General features: G+C 42.2%; 4 protein-coding genes across 7 annotated transcripts in view; 1 reads left to right on the top strand and 3 right to left on the bottom strand.

The window, feature by feature from the left end:
- The window catches only part of dachc (dachshund c), a 21302-nt gene extending 18697 nt beyond the window's left edge, over positions 1 to 2605 (bottom strand). For both annotated transcript variants that reach the window (XM_029127253.3, XM_029127254.2), the window contains exon 1: positions 1554 to 2605. In XM_029127253.3, coding sequence (XP_028983086.1) covers positions 1554 to 2122 — 569 coding nt within the window. In that variant the 5' untranslated portion in view covers positions 2123 to 2605. The remainder of the gene's footprint in view (positions 1 to 1553) is intronic.
- Positions 2606 to 8696: 6091 nt separating this feature from the next.
- On the bottom strand, positions 8697 to 10930 carry mzt1 (mitotic spindle organizing protein 1). The gene is made up of 3 exons (XM_029175144.2): positions 10653 to 10930; positions 10368 to 10513; positions 8697 to 9059 (listed from the first exon to the last, which is right to left on the bottom strand). The coding sequence occupies exons 1-3, from the start codon at positions 10702 to 10704 to the stop codon at positions 9039 to 9041; spliced, it is 219 nt and encodes a 72-aa protein (XP_029030977.1). The 5' UTR covers positions 10705 to 10930; the 3' UTR covers positions 8697 to 9038.
- Positions 10931 to 10966: 36 nt separating this feature from the next.
- Positions 10967 to 14951, top strand: bora (bora aurora kinase A activator). 2 transcript variants are annotated; one of them, XM_029175142.3, is made up of 12 exons: positions 10967 to 11115; positions 11405 to 11559; positions 11647 to 11753; positions 11870 to 11915; positions 12019 to 12097; positions 12302 to 12346; positions 12434 to 12490; positions 12581 to 12849; positions 13043 to 13205; positions 13321 to 13889; positions 13976 to 14116; positions 14287 to 14951. In XM_029175142.3, the coding sequence occupies exons 2-12, from the start codon at positions 11410 to 11412 to the stop codon at positions 14305 to 14307; spliced, it is 1647 nt and encodes a 548-aa protein (XP_029030975.1). In that variant the 5' UTR covers positions 10967 to 11115; positions 11405 to 11409; the 3' UTR covers positions 14308 to 14951. The 2 variants fall into 2 exon arrangements, with proteins under 2 accessions (XP_029030975.1, XP_040929899.1); XM_041073965.2 differs by having other exon boundaries at positions 11007 to 11115; positions 11410 to 11559.
- A 164-nt stretch (positions 14952 to 15115) lies between these two features.
- On the bottom strand, positions 15116 to 21993 carry dis3 (DIS3 exosome endoribonuclease and 3'-5' exoribonuclease). 2 transcript variants are annotated; one of them, XM_055502540.1, is made up of 21 exons: positions 21852 to 21993; positions 20522 to 20679; positions 20123 to 20317; positions 19903 to 19976; positions 19613 to 19780; positions 19316 to 19480; positions 19061 to 19171; positions 18682 to 18819; positions 18364 to 18510; positions 18156 to 18272; positions 17958 to 18059; positions 17779 to 17843; positions 17542 to 17626; positions 17310 to 17437; positions 17037 to 17123; positions 16776 to 16932; positions 16413 to 16627; positions 16147 to 16315; positions 15874 to 16032; positions 15627 to 15749; positions 15116 to 15471 (listed from the first exon to the last, which is right to left on the bottom strand). In XM_055502540.1, exons 3-21 carry the CDS (start codon positions 20205 to 20207, stop codon positions 15403 to 15405), a joined length of 2364 nt encoding a protein of 787 aa, XP_055358515.1. In that variant the 5' UTR covers positions 20208 to 20317; positions 20522 to 20679; positions 21852 to 21993; the 3' UTR covers positions 15116 to 15402. The 2 variants fall into 2 exon arrangements, with proteins under 2 accessions (XP_055358515.1, XP_029030969.1); XM_029175136.3 differs by lacking the exon at positions 21852 to 21993 and adding an exon at positions 21077 to 21437 and having other exon boundaries at positions 20127 to 20317.
- Between the last annotated feature and the right edge of the window lie 159 nt (positions 21994 to 22152).

The following is a 22152-nucleotide window of genomic DNA, read 5'->3' as shown; positions in this document are numbered from 1 at the left end:
ATCTCATTAACTAAAGGCTGTTTGAGGGTTGTGTGGATAATTAGAGACGGTGGAGGCTGTGTATTTTCGGGGCTCGTACAACAACGTTCCCATTAGCACCTGACAGAAGAAATCCCAACGCAGCCCAGAAGATGCATCTGGATTTTGTCTCGGCTGGAGGCCTCGCGCGCTTGAGAGCAGGTGTTAATCCACGCACAGAAGCTGGAAGCAGATTCGCACAATAGTTTGTTTTATTTAGGCCTGTTTCTGGTTTCACTCTACAAGTCAGAGCCCGTCCTAAAAGCTCACACCTGGTATTTCAATCGCAACGCGGCTCAAAGATGAAACCAGAGCCAAATTTCAGGAACAAAAATTGTTTACACGTAACAAAATCTGTGTGTGTGTGTGTGTGTGTGTGTGTGTTTTTTTGGTTTGTATCTCTACACATCTTGGTGCAACCTCAATCTGCATTTAATGGCTGGTGAAAATTGGATCATTCACGCTCCAAGGAGCAGGGATTAACTATCAAACAATAATAAATTCCCCAAACTCAGGCTAATCCACACTCCTCTGCTGTCACGAGCATGTGGTCTGCACGGCAGCAGACTGAGGCACCAGGAAACCAGAAGTCCCAGCCAATTTAGCCCGTTTATCCAGCTATCTATGTGGCGCGCTGATTGATGACCCGTGTAGTTGGTCACCATTTGAGTTCTGCAAAACAGCTAATTTACATAATCGCATCATAAATACCCAGAATTCATTTAATCATCTCCTCTGTTCTGATGCTCAGGGCTAAAGAGTGTTGATATGATAAGACAGCAAGTTATTAAGCAAGGAAACAGAGAGAGGGGGAGGGGGGGTGGGGGCAAAGGAGAGGGAGAGAGAGGATCAGTGAGTGAGTGAGTGAGTGAGTGAGTGAGCTTGTCCTGATTTAAGCTGCCGCTTGGGGCCAAATGAAAATTAATTAATTTCTGTGAAGAATCAATTTCTCAGAATGACAGTGTCAGATTCAATGTGTGCGTACGAGTGTGTGCTAGACAGACAGAGTGTGTGTGTGAGTGTGTGTGTGAGTGTGCGTGTGCGTGGGTCTGTTTGCGTGCGTGCATGTCAACGAGAGCAAAAGGAGATCACAGCCTACGATAACATGACTAACTTTTAAGAGTTGGGATTACTCAAATTCATTATCGTCAACACCACCACCAACAGCACGGCAGCGTTTATCAGCCATTAAAATGGTGATTAGCCACGGGCTCAGCGGCGGTACCGGTGGCGGAGAGAGCGGAGGCGAGCTGGACCCAGCCGGTCAACAGAACCCCGGTTGAAACCAAAACACGCCTCATCTTCATTTAGACTGGTTTATGAATTGATTGATTTACTGTAACTGTTTACAATTTCAGTTTGGGAAACTTTTATCACTTTTTAAATGCAGACAGAACAAGGATTAAAAGTAATATTTATATTATGGGACACGCTGTGTAGGTCTGGATACCTGCTGCCCCCCCACCCCCCTTAACGGGGTAACCCCAGCATCAGGTCACAGTGCCCCCCCCCCCATCACCCCCCATCCGCCTCACCTTGCGTTGGTACAGTCGTTATACAGCGTCTCGAAGTCCTGCCGGGATATGAGCTTGCACCGGTTCACGCCGGGCTGGATCGCCCCGAGCCCCCGCAGCACGCGCACCTGCTCCACGTTGCACACCACCGGCGTAATGTCCAGCCGCTTCAGCTTGGTGTACACGGTGTGCAGCCCGCCGACCAGGTGCTTGAGGAACACGTCGAACGCCTGCGGGAGGCAGATGAGCTCCGCGTCCTTCACCGTGAACGAGGCGAGCTTCGCACCTTTCACCTCCACCAGTTTGCACTCGTTGTTCTGCGGCGTGCTCTCCACGGGCGACGGCGTGGCGTACACGGGCTTGGCGCCGCCGCCGGGCGCCGCCGGCGCCGCCGCGCTCCTGAGCGGCGCGCCGTTCGGCAGCAGCAGGTCCGCGCGGAACGGATGCAGCAGCGCCGGGTGCGCGGCCGGTGGCGCCGGGGACGACGCCGCGGAGGCGGCGGCGGGCGGCGGGGAGTTGGCGGCCGGAGAGGCGGAACTCGGCGCCGGGTGGTGCCCGAGCGGAGCGGCCGGGGTCGCCATGGTGGTCATGCTCGGAAATCAGATGTCAAAAAAAAAAAAGTAAAGTTCAGAGTCAACTGTGTGAGAAGGAAACTTGGGCAAACAGACGCAGCTGATCGGAGGGAGGGACGTGCGCATCGAGCGAGTCGAGGAGGAGAAGGGGGTGAGAAAGAAGAAGGAGAGGAGCCGGGGTCCGTGCGTGGAAAAACACATCACATAGTTGAAACAGAATGAAAGGAGGTTTGTCTCCGAGCCGGAGATGCTACTGTCACATTATCATAAAGAGGAGGAGCCCGGCCACGTTCTTAGAGAGAGAGAGAGAGAGAGAGAGAGAGCAAAGATTAGCGCAGCCCACGTAAACTTTGGTTAAGCGTGTTTGTGAACGAAAAGATGTTTCGGATGAGACTTAGTGCATCTGGCTCCTCGTGACTCATTTAAACCTACACGATTTAAAATAGTTGTAGGCCCCTTTTCCTTCAATCACAAGAGTTTAATCTTTATCTGACATACGAGCAATAGTCTGTAGAGAACACACTCAGTGTAGGCTGGTTCTCTCATTTTAAAGTATATGAAACTAAAATACGTCATAATAAAAAGCCAATAAAATAAAAGTGCTTGAAAAGAAAAAGACTGTTTTTATTTAGTGACAACAAAATGAAAATGAAGGAAAACCTTGTTTGTTTAATTACATTTAAAGGGGCTTCTGAGTGAATGTCTTTGATGAATAATTTATGTTAAAGCCTACTTCACACCTGCTTGGAGTCATTTTTGTCTTTATTATACAATAGTCTGTCCCATCGTGGCCCAGAATTCTGGTTCTGAGTCAAAAGGCTCCAGGAAGATTCGAACCGGGTCGATGAGAGACAAAAGTGGGCCAGCAACCTTGACTTGACAAATTGACCCCTTTACCTGCTCCCCCGCGCGCTCCTCATCCACCGCGCACGCGCTCAAACACACACATTAACTCACACACTCCCCGCCATCATTTACATATGGAGCTCGCAGTCCTTTCAAAGTGGCTTTCACGGAACATTGTGCTGATAATGATCTTGGTCGTGAGGGAGAGAGAGACACAGATCTCCAGAGACCATCTCACCGTAAGACAAGGGGGAAGAGGATAAAACTCCGACTGTACTCCAACTCAAAGGACTTTAACACTCTTTTCCTCCCAACCCCCCTCTCCCCAATAAGCCCTCTTGTGTTTTTTAATTGGCAGAAATTAATCTTTAGGATGTAGATGGTAGATTTACATTCATTAAAAGTCAAGAGAGGAAGCCAGGCTTGATGCTAATCAAATCTGCTTAATTATGCTTAACATGAGTATCTCCAGGGGAAGAGAGAGAGAGGGAGAGAGAGGGGGAGAGAGAGGGAGAGATAGCTAACTCGAACTTTTTACTTTTTGCCTTTGATAACTCCTGCTGAGTATGGCCTTTTCCTTGCCAAAAAGAAATGTCACGACTCTTTTTCTCCATCTGTAGAAAATACACAGATAAAGCCATTGGAGTTAAGCGGCGCTGATTCATGTTGTAAATTCCCACCTTTAATAAGAGTTTAATAAGTAGTGAAGTGCTCCGTTTTAACCTCCCAGGCCAGTGCTTTGCAGCTTTGTAGGCTGATGACAGACTCCACAAACTCTGCTAATCTATAAGCGCTGGCATAAACAAGGGTCGGATGAGTAATGTGCCAGCCCAGAGAAATGATTTGTGATTATAACCTTAGGTGCTGGGATTATTTTAATTTTTCAATTTAGTTCATCCATCCATGGTGAACTACAGCGTTTACGGGGATCCTGTTACTGTAGGTTGGATGGCCTGTTGGGAAATGACTTTGTCTCGCAACAGGAAGGTCACAGGCTTAATTCATACAGCAGCTATTGTGCTTAAACTCCCCTGAAATGAAACAATGAGCTGAGACTTTATGAAAAATCTCTCCAGTGTATGATGCAGAGGCGAGGAAAGAAAGTAATTCATGCTTGGACCGTGTCCCCGTCAAGGACTGTGTGCAGGTCGTCTCCAGCGCCGCTGCACGGGAAAAGTTGCACAGAGCCTTTTATCTGATGAACGGGGCCCGAGTGACGCTCGGCCGGAGGAGACAACTACAAGACAGCGGCGAAAAGACATCTGCGGCCCACCGCTCATCCTGACGCCATGGAGGCTTAAGGCTGCAAAAGCATTACACAACCTGGGAGTTGGACTGTTGGCTGTGGCTCCCAGGTTTTGGCACTGATATCGCAGCCTCACCAGCAGCGATGGGGATCTTTAATAATGTTCGCAGTGAATCGGGCAATGTCACATGCTCCAAAGTCGTCTTTGCAGGCAATACAGTACAGTAATATTATGAAGATTTATCTATTTAGCGCTTTGATGCTCCTAGTTTAAGGCCCGGCCTTTTTCCTCAAATCGTTTTCTTCATTCAATGGGTTTGACTGAGGCGCTGTGTGTTAAAATCAAAGGTCTGCTGTTAAACTACCCTAAAAGCTTGTCTTAATCCGCCTGCAGTTTAGCTGTTTGAACAGTTCAAATATATCCTGCCGCGGTGCCATCATGAGCCAAACAGACAAAGATAACATTCACGTTGTGTTGCTGTTTGAAAGCCAAGCTCTGGTCCTATCCGCATGTCTGTTTTGGCCAGTGAGCGTGAGGGAAATGTGTAGGTGGTTAGATCAGCCGATGAAGTGTAAATACCACTCAATCTGTTCTCATTAGAGGAGTAAAAACATACGAATCACTTCGCCTCTATTAAAAATGCCCCAGGGTCCTGGTTGAGTGTGTGTCTGCGTGTGCGCCCGGTTGTATGTGTGGCTGTGGGACAGAGGGGGAGGGAGGAGGGGGTGACAGAATGATGTTTTGGCATTTGTGTCTGCAGAGGGGATCGGAAATGCCACCACCATCAACGCCGCTTAATTCTCAGAAACACACACTTAATCTGAACAGACAATCCGTTCCGACAGCCACTGTTATGATTCAAATCAACTCGGAGAGAAGGGTGCGTTTGTGTGTGTGTGTGTGTGTGTGTGTGTGTGTGTGTGTGTGTGTGTGTGTGTGTGTGTGTGTGTGTGAGTGAGAGAGTATGTCATTGTGTTTTGGTATGTGATTAGGCGCCGGCGTGTGTGTGTGCGCCGCGACCAAGATATCACACATCCATTCTACATTCCCTTATGATAATGTGGATTGATTATGGATATGATAATGAGAGGCCGGCAAGGCGTCGCGACCTTCACAAGGTCTAATTGAAACAAGCGTTGGTCCTCCGAAGCACTTATCAAGTCACACAGCACATCATTAATCACGCAGAATACAAGCTGTCACTGTAACACACATGCACACGCACTTTCACACGTTCTCTATATTTTTCCTGTTTTCTAACATGCTCCCTTCCAACACACACACACACACGCACGCACACACACACGCACACACACAATGCAAGCTGTCACTACAATATGCCTTGTATTGTCTTCTTTTAAGGAGAGTGGACAGCTCGTCCACCCTCTATCTCTATTTTCTCCTGGATAAGTTAAGGCTGCCGGAGTTGAGCTCTAAAAAAAAAAAAAACTTGAAAAAACAAAGCAAAAAAGCGTGAGAATGTTAAAAAAATTCAACAAATATGAACAGCTGTTCACTACACCCAAACTTGCTTGAAATTGAATTAGCTCAAGTTGTTTTACTACCTGCTTTCATTGGAAGACAATCTAACCACCAAATGTGACTCCAGTGTCTGATTAAGTAAGCATATGGTGCATACCTGTTAAACACAACGTGCTCAATACCAGCGTAACGCCTCGCTGAGCCACTCAAATAAACTAATAAGCCCAGTATTATGTTTGTCATTACATAGTCCAACACACAAAATTTCAATCTGATAAAAAGCTGCTTTCATTATCATCATCAGAAAAACACAAGGGAATTTGTACGCAGTGCAGATGCCATCACCAACTTTAATTGTTATTCAATTAACTGCTTTTGTTAATGAAACCAATTAATACTTTAAAACAAGCAGGGAGATGTACAATTACTATGCATCTATGCAGAAGACAGCTAATTACAACTGTAAATCAATCAATTCCAGATTAATCAGCTTGGAAAATGTCCAAAAACAACAAAGTCACTAAAAGACATCTGAAGTTTTTTCAGCCTATTTTGATTGCCATGCCATTATCCTGTCTAATGATTGTTAACGATCCTTTAAAGAGTTTATGATCCAATTTCCTTGCTATGAATTTAATTGAGACCTAAATATTATAATCTTGTGGTGTAAAAGTGTGGCTTGGATTTAATCAAGAGTGGTGTATTGGAATAAGCTCTAACAAGGTCACAGAACTCCTCTTAGGGCAAATGCTGTCAGTGAAGCTTCACACCTCAAGGATGAGGATCAGTCAGGCTTGTTCAGTTATAGAAGTATTAATAAATCCACAGCTTCACTGCCAGTCTATGGATCTAGAAATATGAACTCTATTAAGCACACTGTAAACACTGTAGATGTTAATGATTGGGACTGATTGATAATCTGTGGCAAAATTTAATCAATTTAATTTCCTACGGAAAATTAAAAAACGAGATGAAATACCATAATTATCTTTTGCGGGACTGTTCAAGCTCCCGTTTTGCTGCTAACCTTTATTCTCGTGTTGCGGTGTTGATTTTGATGCCGAGACAGATTTTTTAAATAAGTTACTGTAGAGAAAAATTCTGTTTCCTGCTTCTCTGATAATGCCTCTAAAACAATGATCTCAATAGAATCTGTAGCTGTTATTCTGTTATTCAGTAGCTACATTTTTGTCATGCCATCAAAAGCTCTTAATACAAATTTTTAGATATAGTCTCTGAAATGAACATAAGATTAATAAGGGCCACATTTAAAGCTACATGTTGGCAGTAATTAGGATTCTCAACGTAATGACGAACAGTGAGATCGTTGTTTAACCTGTGCTTCACATAGGGCTCTTCGTGTTTTATGTTTTCATGAGACTCTATGTTTGTAATTTAGATTTGTTCCAAACAAACAGACCACCTTACTTTATAAACAGGCAGCTACTAATCAGTCCAGTCTAATTATTTTTGCAATATTCTCTTCAAGCTCCTGAAGTGTAATCGCAACACACAGATCTCTCACTTTTAAATGAGACTGCCCTCATTTATCAGAAAAATAATCTTCGGCCTGGATAATTACCGAGACATACAAACATAAACACCTTCAGAAGTTGCGATGTGAGGACCTGCTTTGCTCTTAAGTTTATACAGTCATGTGACCTGACCAGTGCCCTAGTTGAACACCTCTTAGATGTTTATGCATATATGGACACTAATCTCTCAGTCAGGACGATGGGATTTGGGAATATTTTGTTTTACAGAGATCAAAGAAGTCGGCTTGGATCAGGAGAAACCTTTCAAACACATCAAACAGAGAGCAATGCATCCTGAATCCCACGCCCACAGTAGCCAATCAAGCCCCGTGTAACTCTTTCTTTTTAAAAGAAAGGGATTCTCCATCAACATCCCATGCAGTCCACCCCCCACGGAGGCCAGGGGTTGTTTAGGCTCACGAGCCATCAAGGAGAGCCACTGCACCGTATCTGTATGCCTCTCCTACTTGGCTAACATGATGCTGCTATTGAGGAACAGAGAGATGCTGTGCTAAGAGATCAAAGCAGCGGTACAGAGATTTCGACTCGCGGTCCGTCAGTCAGGACGGCGAGACAAAGCAGAAGGAGACAGAAATGCTTACACACACTCCTGCTCACTCGTGGCGTGCCTGTGAGGGCTGAGGCGTTACTGTCAGATGGCTTTGGGTCTACTCATTTGTAGAGATCTACAGGAGTCTACACACACACACAAGCACACACACACAAGCTACTGATACGGTCCTATACGGATGAGAGGTCGCTCCTAGCGTTTATATTGGCCTGTGGAGGAATGTTTTGTGCTCTCAGCATTTTTCCTCGTCCAGAAGATGAATAGAGCTATTTTACAGACGGCGGAGAAACAAAACAATGCTCTGTGTAGTTAGATATACGATATAGCTTCATTCCTGGGTGATCAAAGACATGTTTTTTTTTTTATGTCATGTTTGCAATATGTCGTACACGTTCCAGGGGAGAGAGCATGCACATGGAGAAGCACAGATTTTCACTTTAACAGGACATCCTGTTTGAAAAGAATGACCATTGTCCAAGTCGTCTCTTTGGTGAAGCATGTCGGCAGCAGATGTGATCACTCCTGCACGGCCTGTTATTATACTGCACAACATTCTATGTATTTGTCCCTTTCGCCTAATGTGAAAGGAAGGATCATTCCCTTTGTAGCATATGTCTGAAAGGTCAACACCTCCTAGGGCAGCCATGGAAGAATACCTTGGCATTCTTCCATGCCCAAAAATGTTTTCTACTTCAAAGTAGGATCAACAACAAAAAAAACCCTACAAATGAATCCCTGACAAAAAATTAACTTGCAGGGAAACTCAAAAGTTCAGACTCCTCTACAGTTAAAACCTAACAAAGGCTTCTTCTGGAATGAAAAAAATGACATCTCCACCTGGTGGCCATTAACTGTAACATTTCAATGTACACCGACTGACAAAAACGCAGACAACGGAAATTGCAAAAGGATAATGTCGAAATAGTGCTTTATAATTGAACAAAATAAAAACAATACTTAAGAAATATACACTTCCAAATATGATACAAATTAGATGTGTTCTTAAATTACGGAAGGATGTCAATGCTAACACCACAGTTTGTCGATGACAGTAGGAGAAACCTCAAGATAAGTTTCTACACAAACACCCTGACACGTTCAAAGAAAAGAACATGAACACAAGCATGTTAATTGCTGAGGAGGCACAGGGGACAGACATACACATCTGTTTGGCTGGAGAGTCCATGGTAAACACGTATTCAGGAAAGGCCATCATTCCAATAAAGATCCACAAAACTGATCTGGTTTCATCTTCAGTTTGTGCAGTTTTCAGCCTAAAAAAAGAAATATAAGTTCAATAGTAGTTATTATTCAAAAAACAAATTATTCCTTCATAATAAGAGCATTACAAGGGTGGATGGTGTGAAAATTAACCATATTTGTAAAACCCAATGAAAATGAACGTTGAATAAAAGACACCTGGCTGTTTAATGGAATTCGCTGGGCACATTTTACGCTTCGTTCAGGCACAGGAAACTTTCCCTCGTCTGGATTACAAAATGTTTTCTATTGAACCTCACTAGCGGCTGAAATGTGACTCAATCACACATGTAGGTCCCAAATAAAACATATGCCAGTTTCTGTAGTGCAAAAACAGAAATATAGTTCAAAAACGGAAGGGCTCATGGAAAACACATGGCAGATGGTCAACACATAAGGTCCAAACTCACAAAATGATAATAGGAAAAGTACAACTACAACCAGGATAGTAGGACTACTGGAATATAAACAAAACTGTTTGTGCAAACAAGAATGTCATGTTCAATCATCACCTGTGCATACTTCAATAATAGATGTGTTGCTTTGTTCTGAAGCTTGAAACTGTTTTATTGATACACCAAGATTATTCAAAATCAACAGGTCCTGCAACATGGTACTGTAAGTACTCACACCCTTGTGCAATTTGTTGACTTAAAAAAATATCAGGGTTGCAATCAACAAACACTGGTCTAGGCAGCAGCTATACGAACTTAACCCCACACTAGCTTCATTACCGCTGTTGTATTTATTCAACATTGTAATTAGTGCTGAAACAATTTGTTGATTAACTGAACGGCAATTTCAATAATTTCTACAGAGTGAACCGCACGCTTAGGACAGTCACTCTCCTCTTCCTCACTACTAACTTGCCATTGACTGATTTATTACACAGAATTAATATAATTGTTTTATATCTGAAATTATATATTTTGTACTTGTATAGGTATCTTTTTTCTGTGACTAACTGAAATGCATTTTGTAATAATAATAATGCAACACTAAATGCCTGCAACACACATAAAAGGTTTGGATAATTTTGTGATTGGGTGTCAAAGAAAATCAACCAAAGACTCTGTCTTTGCACAAAAAAGATGGATTAGTGTTTCAGACTTCACCAAACTACTGAGATCAGTTCAAAATGAATGGTTGTTAATGCAGAACAATGCCTGTGTGTAAAAATGCATAAGCATAAACCACTGTTATAAATGTGTGACTTCATGTCTTCAGATAGCTCTGCATTAAAATCAGGCACTGAATTTACACAAACTTAGTAACTCTCTCTACATATGCTTTGCATGATGATGTGACGCTTGTGTCCGTACCTTGAGGGATTCCGATGCTTTCCGCAGCTCTTTGATCACTGCTGACAGGGCTTCTGGGTTGATGCCCTGCTCACACAATCTTACACAAATGGACAGGGACTCCATGTCCAACCCGGTGTTCAGCAACCTGGAGATCTCCAGCAGCACTGTGTGGGAAAGGTGTACACGCATGACTAAATACAAATGGCTTTGCGTCAATAAACTAGCTTATCATGAGTCCGTTTACTTGGAGATTGATTGTACACAACGATGCAATTTAACATTTGAATTCGTGTTTATAATTACCATCCATTGTTTCCCGAACTGCGTTCAGGTTGGCGTTTGCTGCACTTGCCATAGTGTCAAATCAATTTAGTAGCGCTAGCCTGACAGCGCTTGCTAGCACGTTGCAATACTTGAAGACGTTTTCTGGCGATAACGCGTTAATACTGTATTTCAACTGTTGAGTGAATATTTGGGTTCTTATTAGTCATTTTACATACTAGCTACAAAAGTTGCTAAAACACCACATTGGCAGCTAACGTTGATTAGCTATGAAGCCCGCTAACCTCTGTGACGGGAACAAACTGAGGAAGTGACGACAAGCACCTCTTCATTGATTGGTCAACACGATTTTCCGGCTGTGCGCCTATTGGCTGGCGAAACTTGTAAGCGAGCTTGAAATGAACGTTTGAACGCTGATTGTTTTCTAGCCCCTAAATGAAGATATTTTTTTCGCTGTCTGCGAGGTTTTGGCATTAAATCAGTTGTAAGTACCTACTGCGTCATGTGTATATTTGATATTTACACATTTGTTGACGGTTTTAGGTGAAGTAGTGTCTTTTGAAAGCTAAATAAGAAAACTTAAGTAACGTAAATCCGCCACTGATCATATTACTACAACTGTAGTCATCTAAGGAAACCGAGGAAGTAATTTGACTCACGCACCAAACTAACGAAACAGAGTTCATCATTTGACCCTGTAAACGTTATGCCTTTTAATTGTTTAATTTTCATGTTAATTTGCCTTTTCCTTTATTTCCAACATGTCTTCCTAGTTAAGATGGGAGATTCTGTTGAGCTACATGTTCATCCAGAAACCCCTGGGAAACCTTCCATCAGAAACCCGTTTGAAAGTCCTAATGATTATCACCATCTCCACGAACCCCTGGTGCCAAGTCCATCTGTGTTCAAGTCCAAGCCTTGTAAATCTGTAGGTCCATCACAGCTTAGATTTGCTAATTATTCTGCCATATATGCATGCACAGTCAGTCTTTGATTACTTCTTCTTTTTTCCTAGACTCCACCTAAGTTTAACTGGTCTATTGATGAAATGGCCAGTCTACAACCAGTTCACATAGACCCAGAGGAAATCCAGCGACAATCCTTTTACCTCAGCCAGACAAGGTAGGTACAGAAGGAGGGGAAGTAAAATAGTCCATCTTGATTTAATAAATCAGCACTGACAGTTATTAAGTTTATTTGAGTGACAGCAGCCTTTTTTTTTCCAATTGAACATCTAGAATGGATTTCGACATTGAAGAGAAGCGACAAAATGCTATTGAGCAGGTGGGCTAACATTAAAAAATAAATAAATCAGATAAATCAGTTTCTATGATGTGTTAATGTGGTCAATCTTTGTTGTTGTCATTTTGTTTTTGTTCCAATAAAGTTTTTTACTAAAGGAGCCATTGTGCCTTCCCCCTGGGCCCCACCAGACTCCCGTAAACCCCCTCAGATTTCTAAGAAAAGTAAGTTATCTTTTTTTTCCCTATACTTTTATTGGAACATCTTATTCTCTGTAATCTATCTTTTGAATTATTTGACTTTACTGAATATGTTGTGTTCTTTTTATTAAATAAAGGATAAAACAAGAAACAATTGGCCGATTATACGATAATTGTAATACTTGTTAGTTGCCTTCCAGCTAACGTTTTATGTCCTTGTACTATTAGGTTTTTCGTCCTCAGTGATTGTGGAGGAAACAGAAAAAATCTCAGGTTAGTTTCATTTAAAGTTCACAAATTGGCAGCCGTATGCTTCATATCCTTGTTTTAACTTGTGTTTGTTTCATCTTTGTTTTACAGTTGCTTGTCAGACAACTCTTTCGCTACCTTTAGCAGTTGATTTGGAAAAAATACTCGGTAAAATGATTAAACGAAAGCACAATCAAAGCTGAACATTTTGTTTAACTGTGGGGTTGACGTTTCGGTCTGTTTCTCCCTACTTCTTAGGGGAATATTACCGCAATGAGGAAGTGTGTGATGCTGTGCAGGAGAGTCTCAGTTCCTCCTCCTTAAGACGCAAACTCTTCCTGGATGGTCAGAGTTCCGATTGCTCCGGTCCTTCGAGCCCAGAGAGCAGCAGTGCCATGCAGGAGAGGCCTCCACTAACCCGAGCAGGGGCAGATGTAGGAGAGGTTGAGGGTTGCGAGGGAGACGCTGTAATAAATATTTATTCCTCCCCTGTGTGCCGTGGAGCCTCAGCCCAAACGCCTTCAACTGTAAGTGGAGATAGTCTTTGTTGTTCAGCCTTCTTGTGGAAATACCTTTTTTTATAATTGTCATCTTGTTCAGTGCATCTGTTATAAAGAATAAGTCTTTGATTAAACATTTATTCACTAAAGTTATGCGCACCTTAAAGGTTTTTGGTTGGTGATTGTTTTGGCCTTACCTTAAACTTGGCTTTACCTACAGGGTCAGTTCTCATCCAGCCCCATCCAGCAAGGTTGCTTCCGGGACTGTAGCCTCGGCAGCATCACAAGCCCTGTGTTTCCTGGTGGGTCATCTCCCGCTGGCTTTGCTTCTCCTGCTGTGTCTCCTATTGTTGCACAAGCAGCAGTCACGCCCATAGGCTCAGGTAGGTCGGTCGTTTAGTATTGGGTATCAAACTTTGTAATATCCTAGATGAGAACACAAATTTCTTCTGAAAGCACTAGTGGTTAATCTTCTGCGTTTTTTTTTTTTTTTTTTAGCTGAGAGGAAGCACACGAACGTTGTGACTCCACTTGGTGTTCCCCTGGAGGCAGATGTCACATCATGCACCGAGAGTCCATTTGTAGAGGGCTGTTCCCCAATTCGTAGTTGCTCGCCACACCAGCTGCATTACCTCAGTGAACCCCAGCACTATGCCAGGCCAAAGCCCAGAATCCGCAGTTGGGCCTCACCTCCTCTCATCTCTCCCATCCTCAACCCCAAGCTCCAAGACAATCATGATGCTGAAGACTTAAATCCTTCATTGTCCTTCTCCTCCTCTCATCCACCTATGGAACTAGATGTTTTGTCGCCATTGGCCCAGGACATTCAGCCTGGCACTACTGAGAGAGAAAGCATAAATCCTATGGAACCTGTTAAAATGGAGGAGGACAAGGACACCAGGGTGGAAGGGAAGGTGGATGAAGACGATGCCGAAGAGGAAAGAAGAGCGCCTTCTGAACTGCTCACCAGTTCTCGTATGGGCAGCGTGTCTGTGATAGAGAGCTCTCAGATATTCGCGTCTCTCCTGGCCGAGGGAAGCAGCATACGCTGTGAATCCAGCATGCAGGTTGGTGTTGGAAATGAAACAAGGAGAACTACCAGTAAGCTGTGTTCTGAGATGGTTATAACCATGTGCTGTTTGTGTGTGCTCAGGTGGACAGCGGGTACAACACTACCTCAGCAGGCACTGCCAGTCTAATAGATGGCCTCAGCTCAGACTGCTACAGCAAAGAGTCCTTCAGTTCAAACCTGGCAGAAGAAGCGTTCCAGCTCACGAAGTACACTAAAGTAAAGGTATAGCTACCTCCTTACACATATCAGCAGCGCTGGAGTTAGATGTTAAAAAAAAAGCATATCAGCATACAGTAATATAGTAAATATCTTGCAGACTTCACTAACAGTATTTGCTTGATGTTCAACCCTTTTCATTTCTACCTCCACTAACATCAAATTCATATTTCCAGGTATTTTATCCTCACCACTGAGCAGTCTGATGCACTTAACTCTTCCAGTGGAAGCTTAAGATGATCATTTGCAAATATACCAATGTTTACACTGTGTTTAAAGTGTTTTGTTGAATTGATTAGGGTGAACAATGTCAGGTAAAAAAGAATTAAGGTTTAATTAGTTCTTTCTGAAGTTCAGATTACCTGCATTACCACAGTTTGTTTTGTCACAGGTTCATAAGAGAATAACTAGCTCCTAGATAATCCTAATCCCACTGAGAGGGACCTTGTTTATGATATACTGGTGTGATAAAGGGGAAAATGAGATTCTGTATCAAAATTTGCACATTGTTAAACACAGCAGTCAGTGCTGTGTTTATGCTAATGCCACAATTTCCATTCTGTATGGTGCTGATAGATCTTGACGTCAGTTTTGTACTGTATTTATGTTTTTTTAAAACCCTTTACCATGATGGTTTTACATGACAAGAGCTTTTTTCCATTTATTGAATTCAGATTTGTTCTAATTCAGGTGAATATTTATTCTCTTTATTTAGATTGCAACACTGAATAATGCCACTCATGAATTTAAAGCTAAGTGAGCCATTTGTTTGTTTTTATAAAATGGACTGGATCATTGTCACATTAAATTATCTTGAATACTTTGTCTTAAGGACCCATTATGTGTGTTCTGTTTATTTATATTTATTGGCTTTATTCAGAAAAAGATATTTACGATTTAGCTTCTGTTCTTGGATTCATCAGAAAAATCAGAAAAAAAGGCCTGAATACAAATTGCTGTATGTTTGTGTGAAATTAAAGGTCAGGCAAAGAAAAAGACCAGAACTAAATGGATAAAAAAACCCTTTAATACTAGTCTCCAAGTCTGCTGTCATTTTACACATTCGTGACTTCCACCTGTCCTTGTTGATTTGCTGATCAGAATGTGAAATCATAATTTTAAAAAGATACAAATCAGTGTGGTGCTTGTTGGACATTAGAGAACTATAGTTCAGTGTGGCAGATGTATTGAAATGGACAAATCGTGTAAACGCTTCTTAAAGTCCATACTGGTTCTTTGACAGACTAGCAATCATGTGGAAGATCAGCTGGTGGGCGTGTTGAATCACTGCTTCAGTGGTCCAGTCTTGGTTTCTTTGTCTGGGGCTCAATGTCTGAGGCTGAAACACTCACACCAGGGATCTAAAATAACAATGTACAGAACGGCAGATGTAGGTTACATTAACTATAAATTAAAACAGTCAATACTGCAACTGAAGAAAAAAAAACGTTTGCGGTAGAAATTCTAAAAGGCAGTCATAATTGGATTAGTTAATAGTTCCATGATCAGTCCGTACCACAGGATGAATCAGGGACATGCGGATCTTCTGGTGCTGAATATTGGTGTCGTCTAGACTGATGGTGACCTTCACCTTGTCAAATATGTGGAAGGTGTGCTGCTCCACCATCAGAGTGGGGCCCTAATGATGTACAGAAGAGTTTAAAGCAAGCTTTGCAATTTTCTACAAATGCTAAATAATTAAAGTTCATAAATTTCAAAATTCTGATTACTTGTCATATTGTAATAAATAAGATAATACCCACTTCTTCGTCAAAAACAAGCTTTGGGCCTGTTTTGTCTTTAGAATCAAAGAAGACTGTCCCCTCCAGGCCAAACTTCGGGATGAGTACAATAATTGCATTCTTCCTCACGAACAGAACAAATCCCTCTTCGTTCAGTATGCCTCTGTTTTTAAAGAACAACTGCAAACAAGATTGGTAATAAAAGCATGAATCACTGTGTTAGTCAAATTCAAGTGAGGTTAGACATTACTTTCACTTCAGACCACCTCTCGCATAAACCAGTGTTGTGTTTACCTGTGTGTGGAAGGCCACAGACGACCTCTGTGCATATTGAGCCATTTTATGTCTATAGTTAAGGTTGTTGCAAAGGGCTGACTGTTTTTGCTTGTCCATCAAATCTGGGTAGGTGCTGTCTGCTCCTATGGCCACTGCCAACAGACGGTGTACTATAATATCTGCGTACCTGTGGAAGGGACACAAATAAACAAGATCTGTAAACTCGCCCGTGTAGCTACACAAGCCTGGTTTAACGTTAACGTGGAGAATATCTGTTTCCATACCTTCTAATAGGTGATGTGAAGTGTGTATAGATTGGCGAAGCGAGGCCGTAGTGGTGGAAATCGCTGTCCATGCCAGAACAAAAATACACAGCCTGCATCATGCAGCGCGTGGCCAAGATGCGCAGCAGCGTGTTAAAGTATGGGAAGCCATCCACTCTAGCCACATCGAGGGAGTCAGCTAATGCTTTGGCTGAATCTGTGTGAATGTCCACATGCTGACAAGAGATGGAAGCAAACATTAACATATAATCAGTTAGATTAATGCAGTATATTGGAAACTGCAGCATGTAAAGGATCCAGAAGCAAAAGATTGAATTTTCGCTATTAGAATGTTGAAATAAAACAATAATTAACTTTATTAACCTTGGACTTTGCTGCCTTCATCAGGATGTCATAGTTTGATGGAGGTGGTGCTGGATGTTTCCTCAGCAGAGCACACTCTGAAAATTCATCATAAATCTTCTGGGCAACTGAAATATTGGCCAGCAGCATGAACTCCTCTACCATTGAATTTGTCTCCCTATTAACAAAAAAAATGATTTATTTACATACACATAGATACTTTTGTTGATAACATGGTTGTCAAAGGAACTGGGCAGAATGCTCCTTTTTCAAGCTACCTACTGGAGTTCTTTAGTCTGGAGGTCAATTGGGTCGTGAGTTTCACTGTCCATGTGAAAGCGGACTTCTAAGGACGACAGCGTCAGCGCCCTGAAAGGCATCAAGCAAGCAAACAAAGTTCATGCTAAATAAGGAAATACAACCCTCATTCTGATCAGCAGTTACTAGCATGATTTAGACCATGTCTGAGCAACATGTAGACTGATAAAAGCACCTGCCTCCATCATTAAAACATACCATCCTGTAACTCTACTGCTATCATTCACTAGTGCTCACCCCTTCTCTATCCTCCTCCTTTTGAGGATTTTAGCTAGTTTGTTCAGACCCCGCAGGTTCTTGGTTATACTGTCATTCTTGGTGGTGTCATCAATTCTCATCTGGGCCTCAGCATAGGTCAGAGACGCCTGGAGCAGATTGAAACAACAGAGGCAGAGACGCATAAGAATATGTTATCTGTCAATAACAGGTTAATCATGTCTAAAAACAGCTTGAATTTGAATATCTGCACCTTGGAGTTTATGACACTTTTTGTGAAACGCGTCTTGAGAATTTCAGCCTCATGGGTCATCTCCCAGATACACGAGAAAGCCAACCTTTTGAAAAAACAAACACCTTTACCTACATTCAGAATGTCAAAGACAGCACTTTGAGTATGAACCTATAAATTGTTTACGTTAATAATTATGCATGATCATTTGAAGTGTAATAAAATACAATGTGCAGTTTGTGCACCTTCATTCCTTACCTGTCCACTGTAGATTGTAGAGAACAGAGATTGGAACTAAGCAACTCAGGAACCATATCAATCCTCTGTTGGGTAGAACATCAAATATATGCAACTTAAAAAATGTAAATTATGTAATAATCATAAGTGCATTTCATTCATCTAGTAATGTTCAACACAGGATGTATCTCTGTCCTCACCTTGCCACACAAGTAGACAGTGGTGCCACGGTTGGCAGCCTCTCTGTCCAGAGCATTGCCGGGTCTGATGAAGTGACTGACATCAGCAATGTGGACCCCCACCTATAACACACACAGACATTAACTACTGCTACATAAATAATGTGTGTGTGTGTGTGTGTGTGTGTGTGTGTGTGTGTGTGTGTGTGTGTGTAGTACCTCAAGATTTCCATTTTCCAGCTCTCTGCAGTGCAAGGCATCATCTATGTCTGTGCATCCTGGAGGATCCACACTGCACACTGTCAAATTCCTAAGGTCCTCTCTCTTCTCCATGTCCTGCATCACATATTCCCATCAAAATGTCAAATACCCAACACATTTGCTCATAAATCACTGCTGTGTGTAGTTCAATAAATTAGGTCATTACCTCTGGTGTGATGGCCCAAGGCATCTTGGGAAGGTAACTGAGCACAGCCTGAGAGAAGGCCTGGTGCGGGACATCATGTTCCAGTAGCAGCACCTCCTGCTCTGTGTCCTTCTCCCCTGCATTACCCAGACTACGCACAAAGTGACCCTAACACAAGGAAACAAACACACTCAGTGTTTTGCACATACATAGTGTAATTCAGCTTGATACAACAGTTTTATAAAAATGTTACAACATAAATACTTAAGTGTCTTTTAAACTATGCCACATGTCAATCTTAATAGGGTAGAGAAATTGAATAAAATAAGTTCCACTTACATTTGGATATCTGGAGTCTTTGGGCCAACCATCAATAGCCACCATGATCCTCTGGCCAGCCAGTGTGGATGCCTGACGTGTTTCAATGCGAATGCGTGGGATACGACGGTCTGCTGGGGTAAAGAGGTGGCGGGTGGACTGAACAAAAAATAATTAAAGAAAGAATAATAATTAAAGGAAGTAACAAATGGGTACTGAACATTTGAGATGAACAGTGTATGTCGCCTTATAAAATCTTTACATGACAATGAGGCAGTTTATCGAGAGCTCAGGAAATGGACAATGTCCTGTATTTCTGACCAGTTGGAAGTAATATAAAGCACAAACTGAAGGTAAACGATTCAGAAGTTGTATTATAAAGATAGAGAGAGAGACTCACCTCTTTAATCTGCGAGACATTGAGCATTCCACAGAACGGCCTCCAATTCCTTTTTATGATTCCCACGACTTTACCCGTGGGTTTTCTGGCTGTCTCAGCTGTTGATATCAACTGCTCACAGACACACACACACACACGGGGAGATCAATAAAATGCTTAAACAAAAACTACAAATGCTCTTTGTTGTATCTCTTTTCTTAATAAGTGAAACGTAAATTAGTCTGGTCGCTCTTTTTGACAGATATTTCTTCTCACCACTTTTCCTTCGTCCTCTTCATCACCATTATCATCCTTTGCTGCACCTTCATCCTGCAGCACCACAGAGGAAGGTGCCACCCACTGATTACGTGGCAAAAGCTGCAGAGCAACTACATCTTGATGCACTGCTCTGTTGAGGTTCTGAAGACCCTGGATGAGAACCTGCAGGAAGCCAAAAGACCAGTGCAAAGGTTTTATCACACAGCACACATGCACTCATGATTGCTCTCACAGCATCCAATGGAAACACCGTATATACCATACATATATAGATAAATGAACACATATGCGCACCTCTGTGCCATCTTCGCTCTCGCCCTGGATGAAGACTGTTGCCTCCAGATAGTTGTCCCTGCTGGCCCTGAAGGTGCCCTGGAGGAATGAGCCAGCCTTAATTCCTGCTTGGATTCTGGACAGAGGGAGGTGCTCTGGGAATAACACCTTACTGCTGGTAATCTCATTCTAAGGTAACACGCAGATCAATGGGAGGAGAAAAGGGCAGAAAGTTACAGGCTGCTGGCAATTAACTGAATTAGAAAATATTACATTGTATTACTGGGCAATATTTTAGGAGGTGTGTTTACCTTGTCATCGTTGGACAAAGCCAGACGATCCACAAGTTCAGGGTGTGCTATCAGACTCTTAATATACTCTTCAACTAAAATAAAAAAGAAAGATCTTATGATAAAGAAGCAAATCTTGGGAACACCTAAAAGCATGCTAGAATCGAACAGAACTCAGTGGCAGTGAATGTTAGTCCCACTTCTCTGTCTTCTCTCAAAATGCAACTTTTTTTTTCTTCACCTACATCTGTGTACCAGCAGACCGCTCTCCTCTGCTTTCTGTTTGTTCCCTTGGTCATTAGTGAGGAGGACCACCTTGAGCCCATCTGGGCCAGCCGTCTTCAGATGCTGGCCGTACCAGTCAGCTGATGTGCGGATTGCACGGTCATTACGGTCATTGGCACTCTCCCCAGGTTCACGCTCAATGAATGTGTCTCTGAAAGGATAAACATGACAAACACCAAACAAAAACATTACTTCATCCACAAATAATGTACAGTACTTTCCAAAGGAGTGTATTTATAAAGATATTTGTACGAAAAGGAATTAAGACCAGTGCAACTAACCTATGTTTTAACTAATGATTTCTACACAACCTAATATTAACATTAAGTTAAAGTAAAAAATATATGTTTTGTACCTGTGGTGTTCGTTAGTAAAAGTATAGAAGTGTTTCTCCTTCTCGTGTATGATGTCCTTCAGGCGTTTATAGATTGGTGCACTGCGGTGACGAACCTCCTGCAGCACAGTCTGAAGGATAATCACATTACGAATCACAGGATCTTCCAAAACGTCAATCTGCAGGACACAGGGAGAGAGGTCAAATTAAATTTGTCTTGTGGTGAATATTCATGGTGTGGCACATTCGCTAGGACGATGATCACAAACCTAACTTACTTAAATCTGGTTGTTTACTTCTTGTTTACTTCTTCAAGAACAGACTCTAGACTTCCTCCACAGGTAGGTAGTTGTGGACTTAACTACTATAGATATATCTGCGGTGTTGGTACTTTTACTTTCCTTTTCATTAATAACATTTATTTAAAGATTTAACTACCTTTACATCAACCACCTCTGAAAAAACTAGGGATGTAATTTGCATTGAAAAATAGCTGAGGCTGATCCAGAGCTATTATTATGTCACTTATATACATATTAACTGTTAGCTTTTGTACACATTTAAAATTGTCCTTACCTGATGCAACACAACATTGGTGTCTGGAATTAGATAATGTGGATAAGGGCAGATAGTGCTGTCACTACACGCGTCTTTCTCCAGCACCGTGGACTCCTGTTTGCATATAGTACACGCTTCGCTTCCACACCAAATATCGTCCCTCAGATAATGCTCGCGGACTATTTTCATTACTCCACCCGACCGGGTCTTCTTGACGAAGGTTTTAGATTTCAACATGATGGTTACAAAGCCTCAGAGTTTGTAAAAATTCCGTTTGTACCGCCAGTATCTAATTCCAGGCAAGCTGTTTGGTGCCCATGTGTGGACTTTGTGGGCCGATAAAACCATCCCGGAGTTTAAGAAAACTCGTAACGGCTGATTTAAGGTCCTATATTCCAGTTATATATTTTCATAAATGGGTTCGCCTCTATATGGAGGAATGCTCCAATGTTTCATAACAATACATGATACATAACACATGCTAGGTAAGTAAATGTGAACGCAGTTCAATTTTGGTTGACCATCTAATTCTTGTTCGACACAACAAGGCCGACGACGGCAAAAGACAACAACAAGGTCTGAATTATTCGTAGAGCAACATGCAGTACCACCTCCCATGGATGGGAGGTGGTACTGCATCTCCATCAGTTACAATTTTGGTTATCATACAAACATTTCTAAAATGAACACTGGTGCGGAAATTGAAACTATATTAAATCAGCATACCGTGCATCTTAGGGATGTACCGCTATAACTAGATGAGTAGACGTTAATCGGGCTGCACGTTACTGACCACTGGGGGCGCTGTCCGTTGAACCGGTGACGGTTAGCAGCGCCTCAAAGCGGGCTTCTTGAAACTAAAAACACAATTTATTGTCACGTCTGTTGTTTGTCCACAACGACGTATTTCCGATCAACCGTTTCATGGGTTGTTTGGTTTAAATAGGAGTATGCCGGCTCTCGGCTTTGAATGCTAAAGCGTTAGCAAAATTGTTGCTAGGAAGGGATTTGTTTACATTGGCGTTAGTTTACAAGGCTAAATAACGTATTTCGATGCCCAGGTTTAACTTCACGAGTGGCTAATCTCTGCCGCT

This window comes from Betta splendens, chromosome 15, assembly GCF_900634795.4.
Source record: "Betta splendens chromosome 15, fBetSpl5.4, whole genome shotgun sequence".
NCBI lineage: Eukaryota > Metazoa > Chordata > Actinopteri > Anabantiformes > Osphronemidae > Betta > Betta splendens.
The sequence above is the reverse complement of the archived record's forward strand: the minus strand, read 5'-3'. Positions and strand labels throughout refer to the sequence as shown.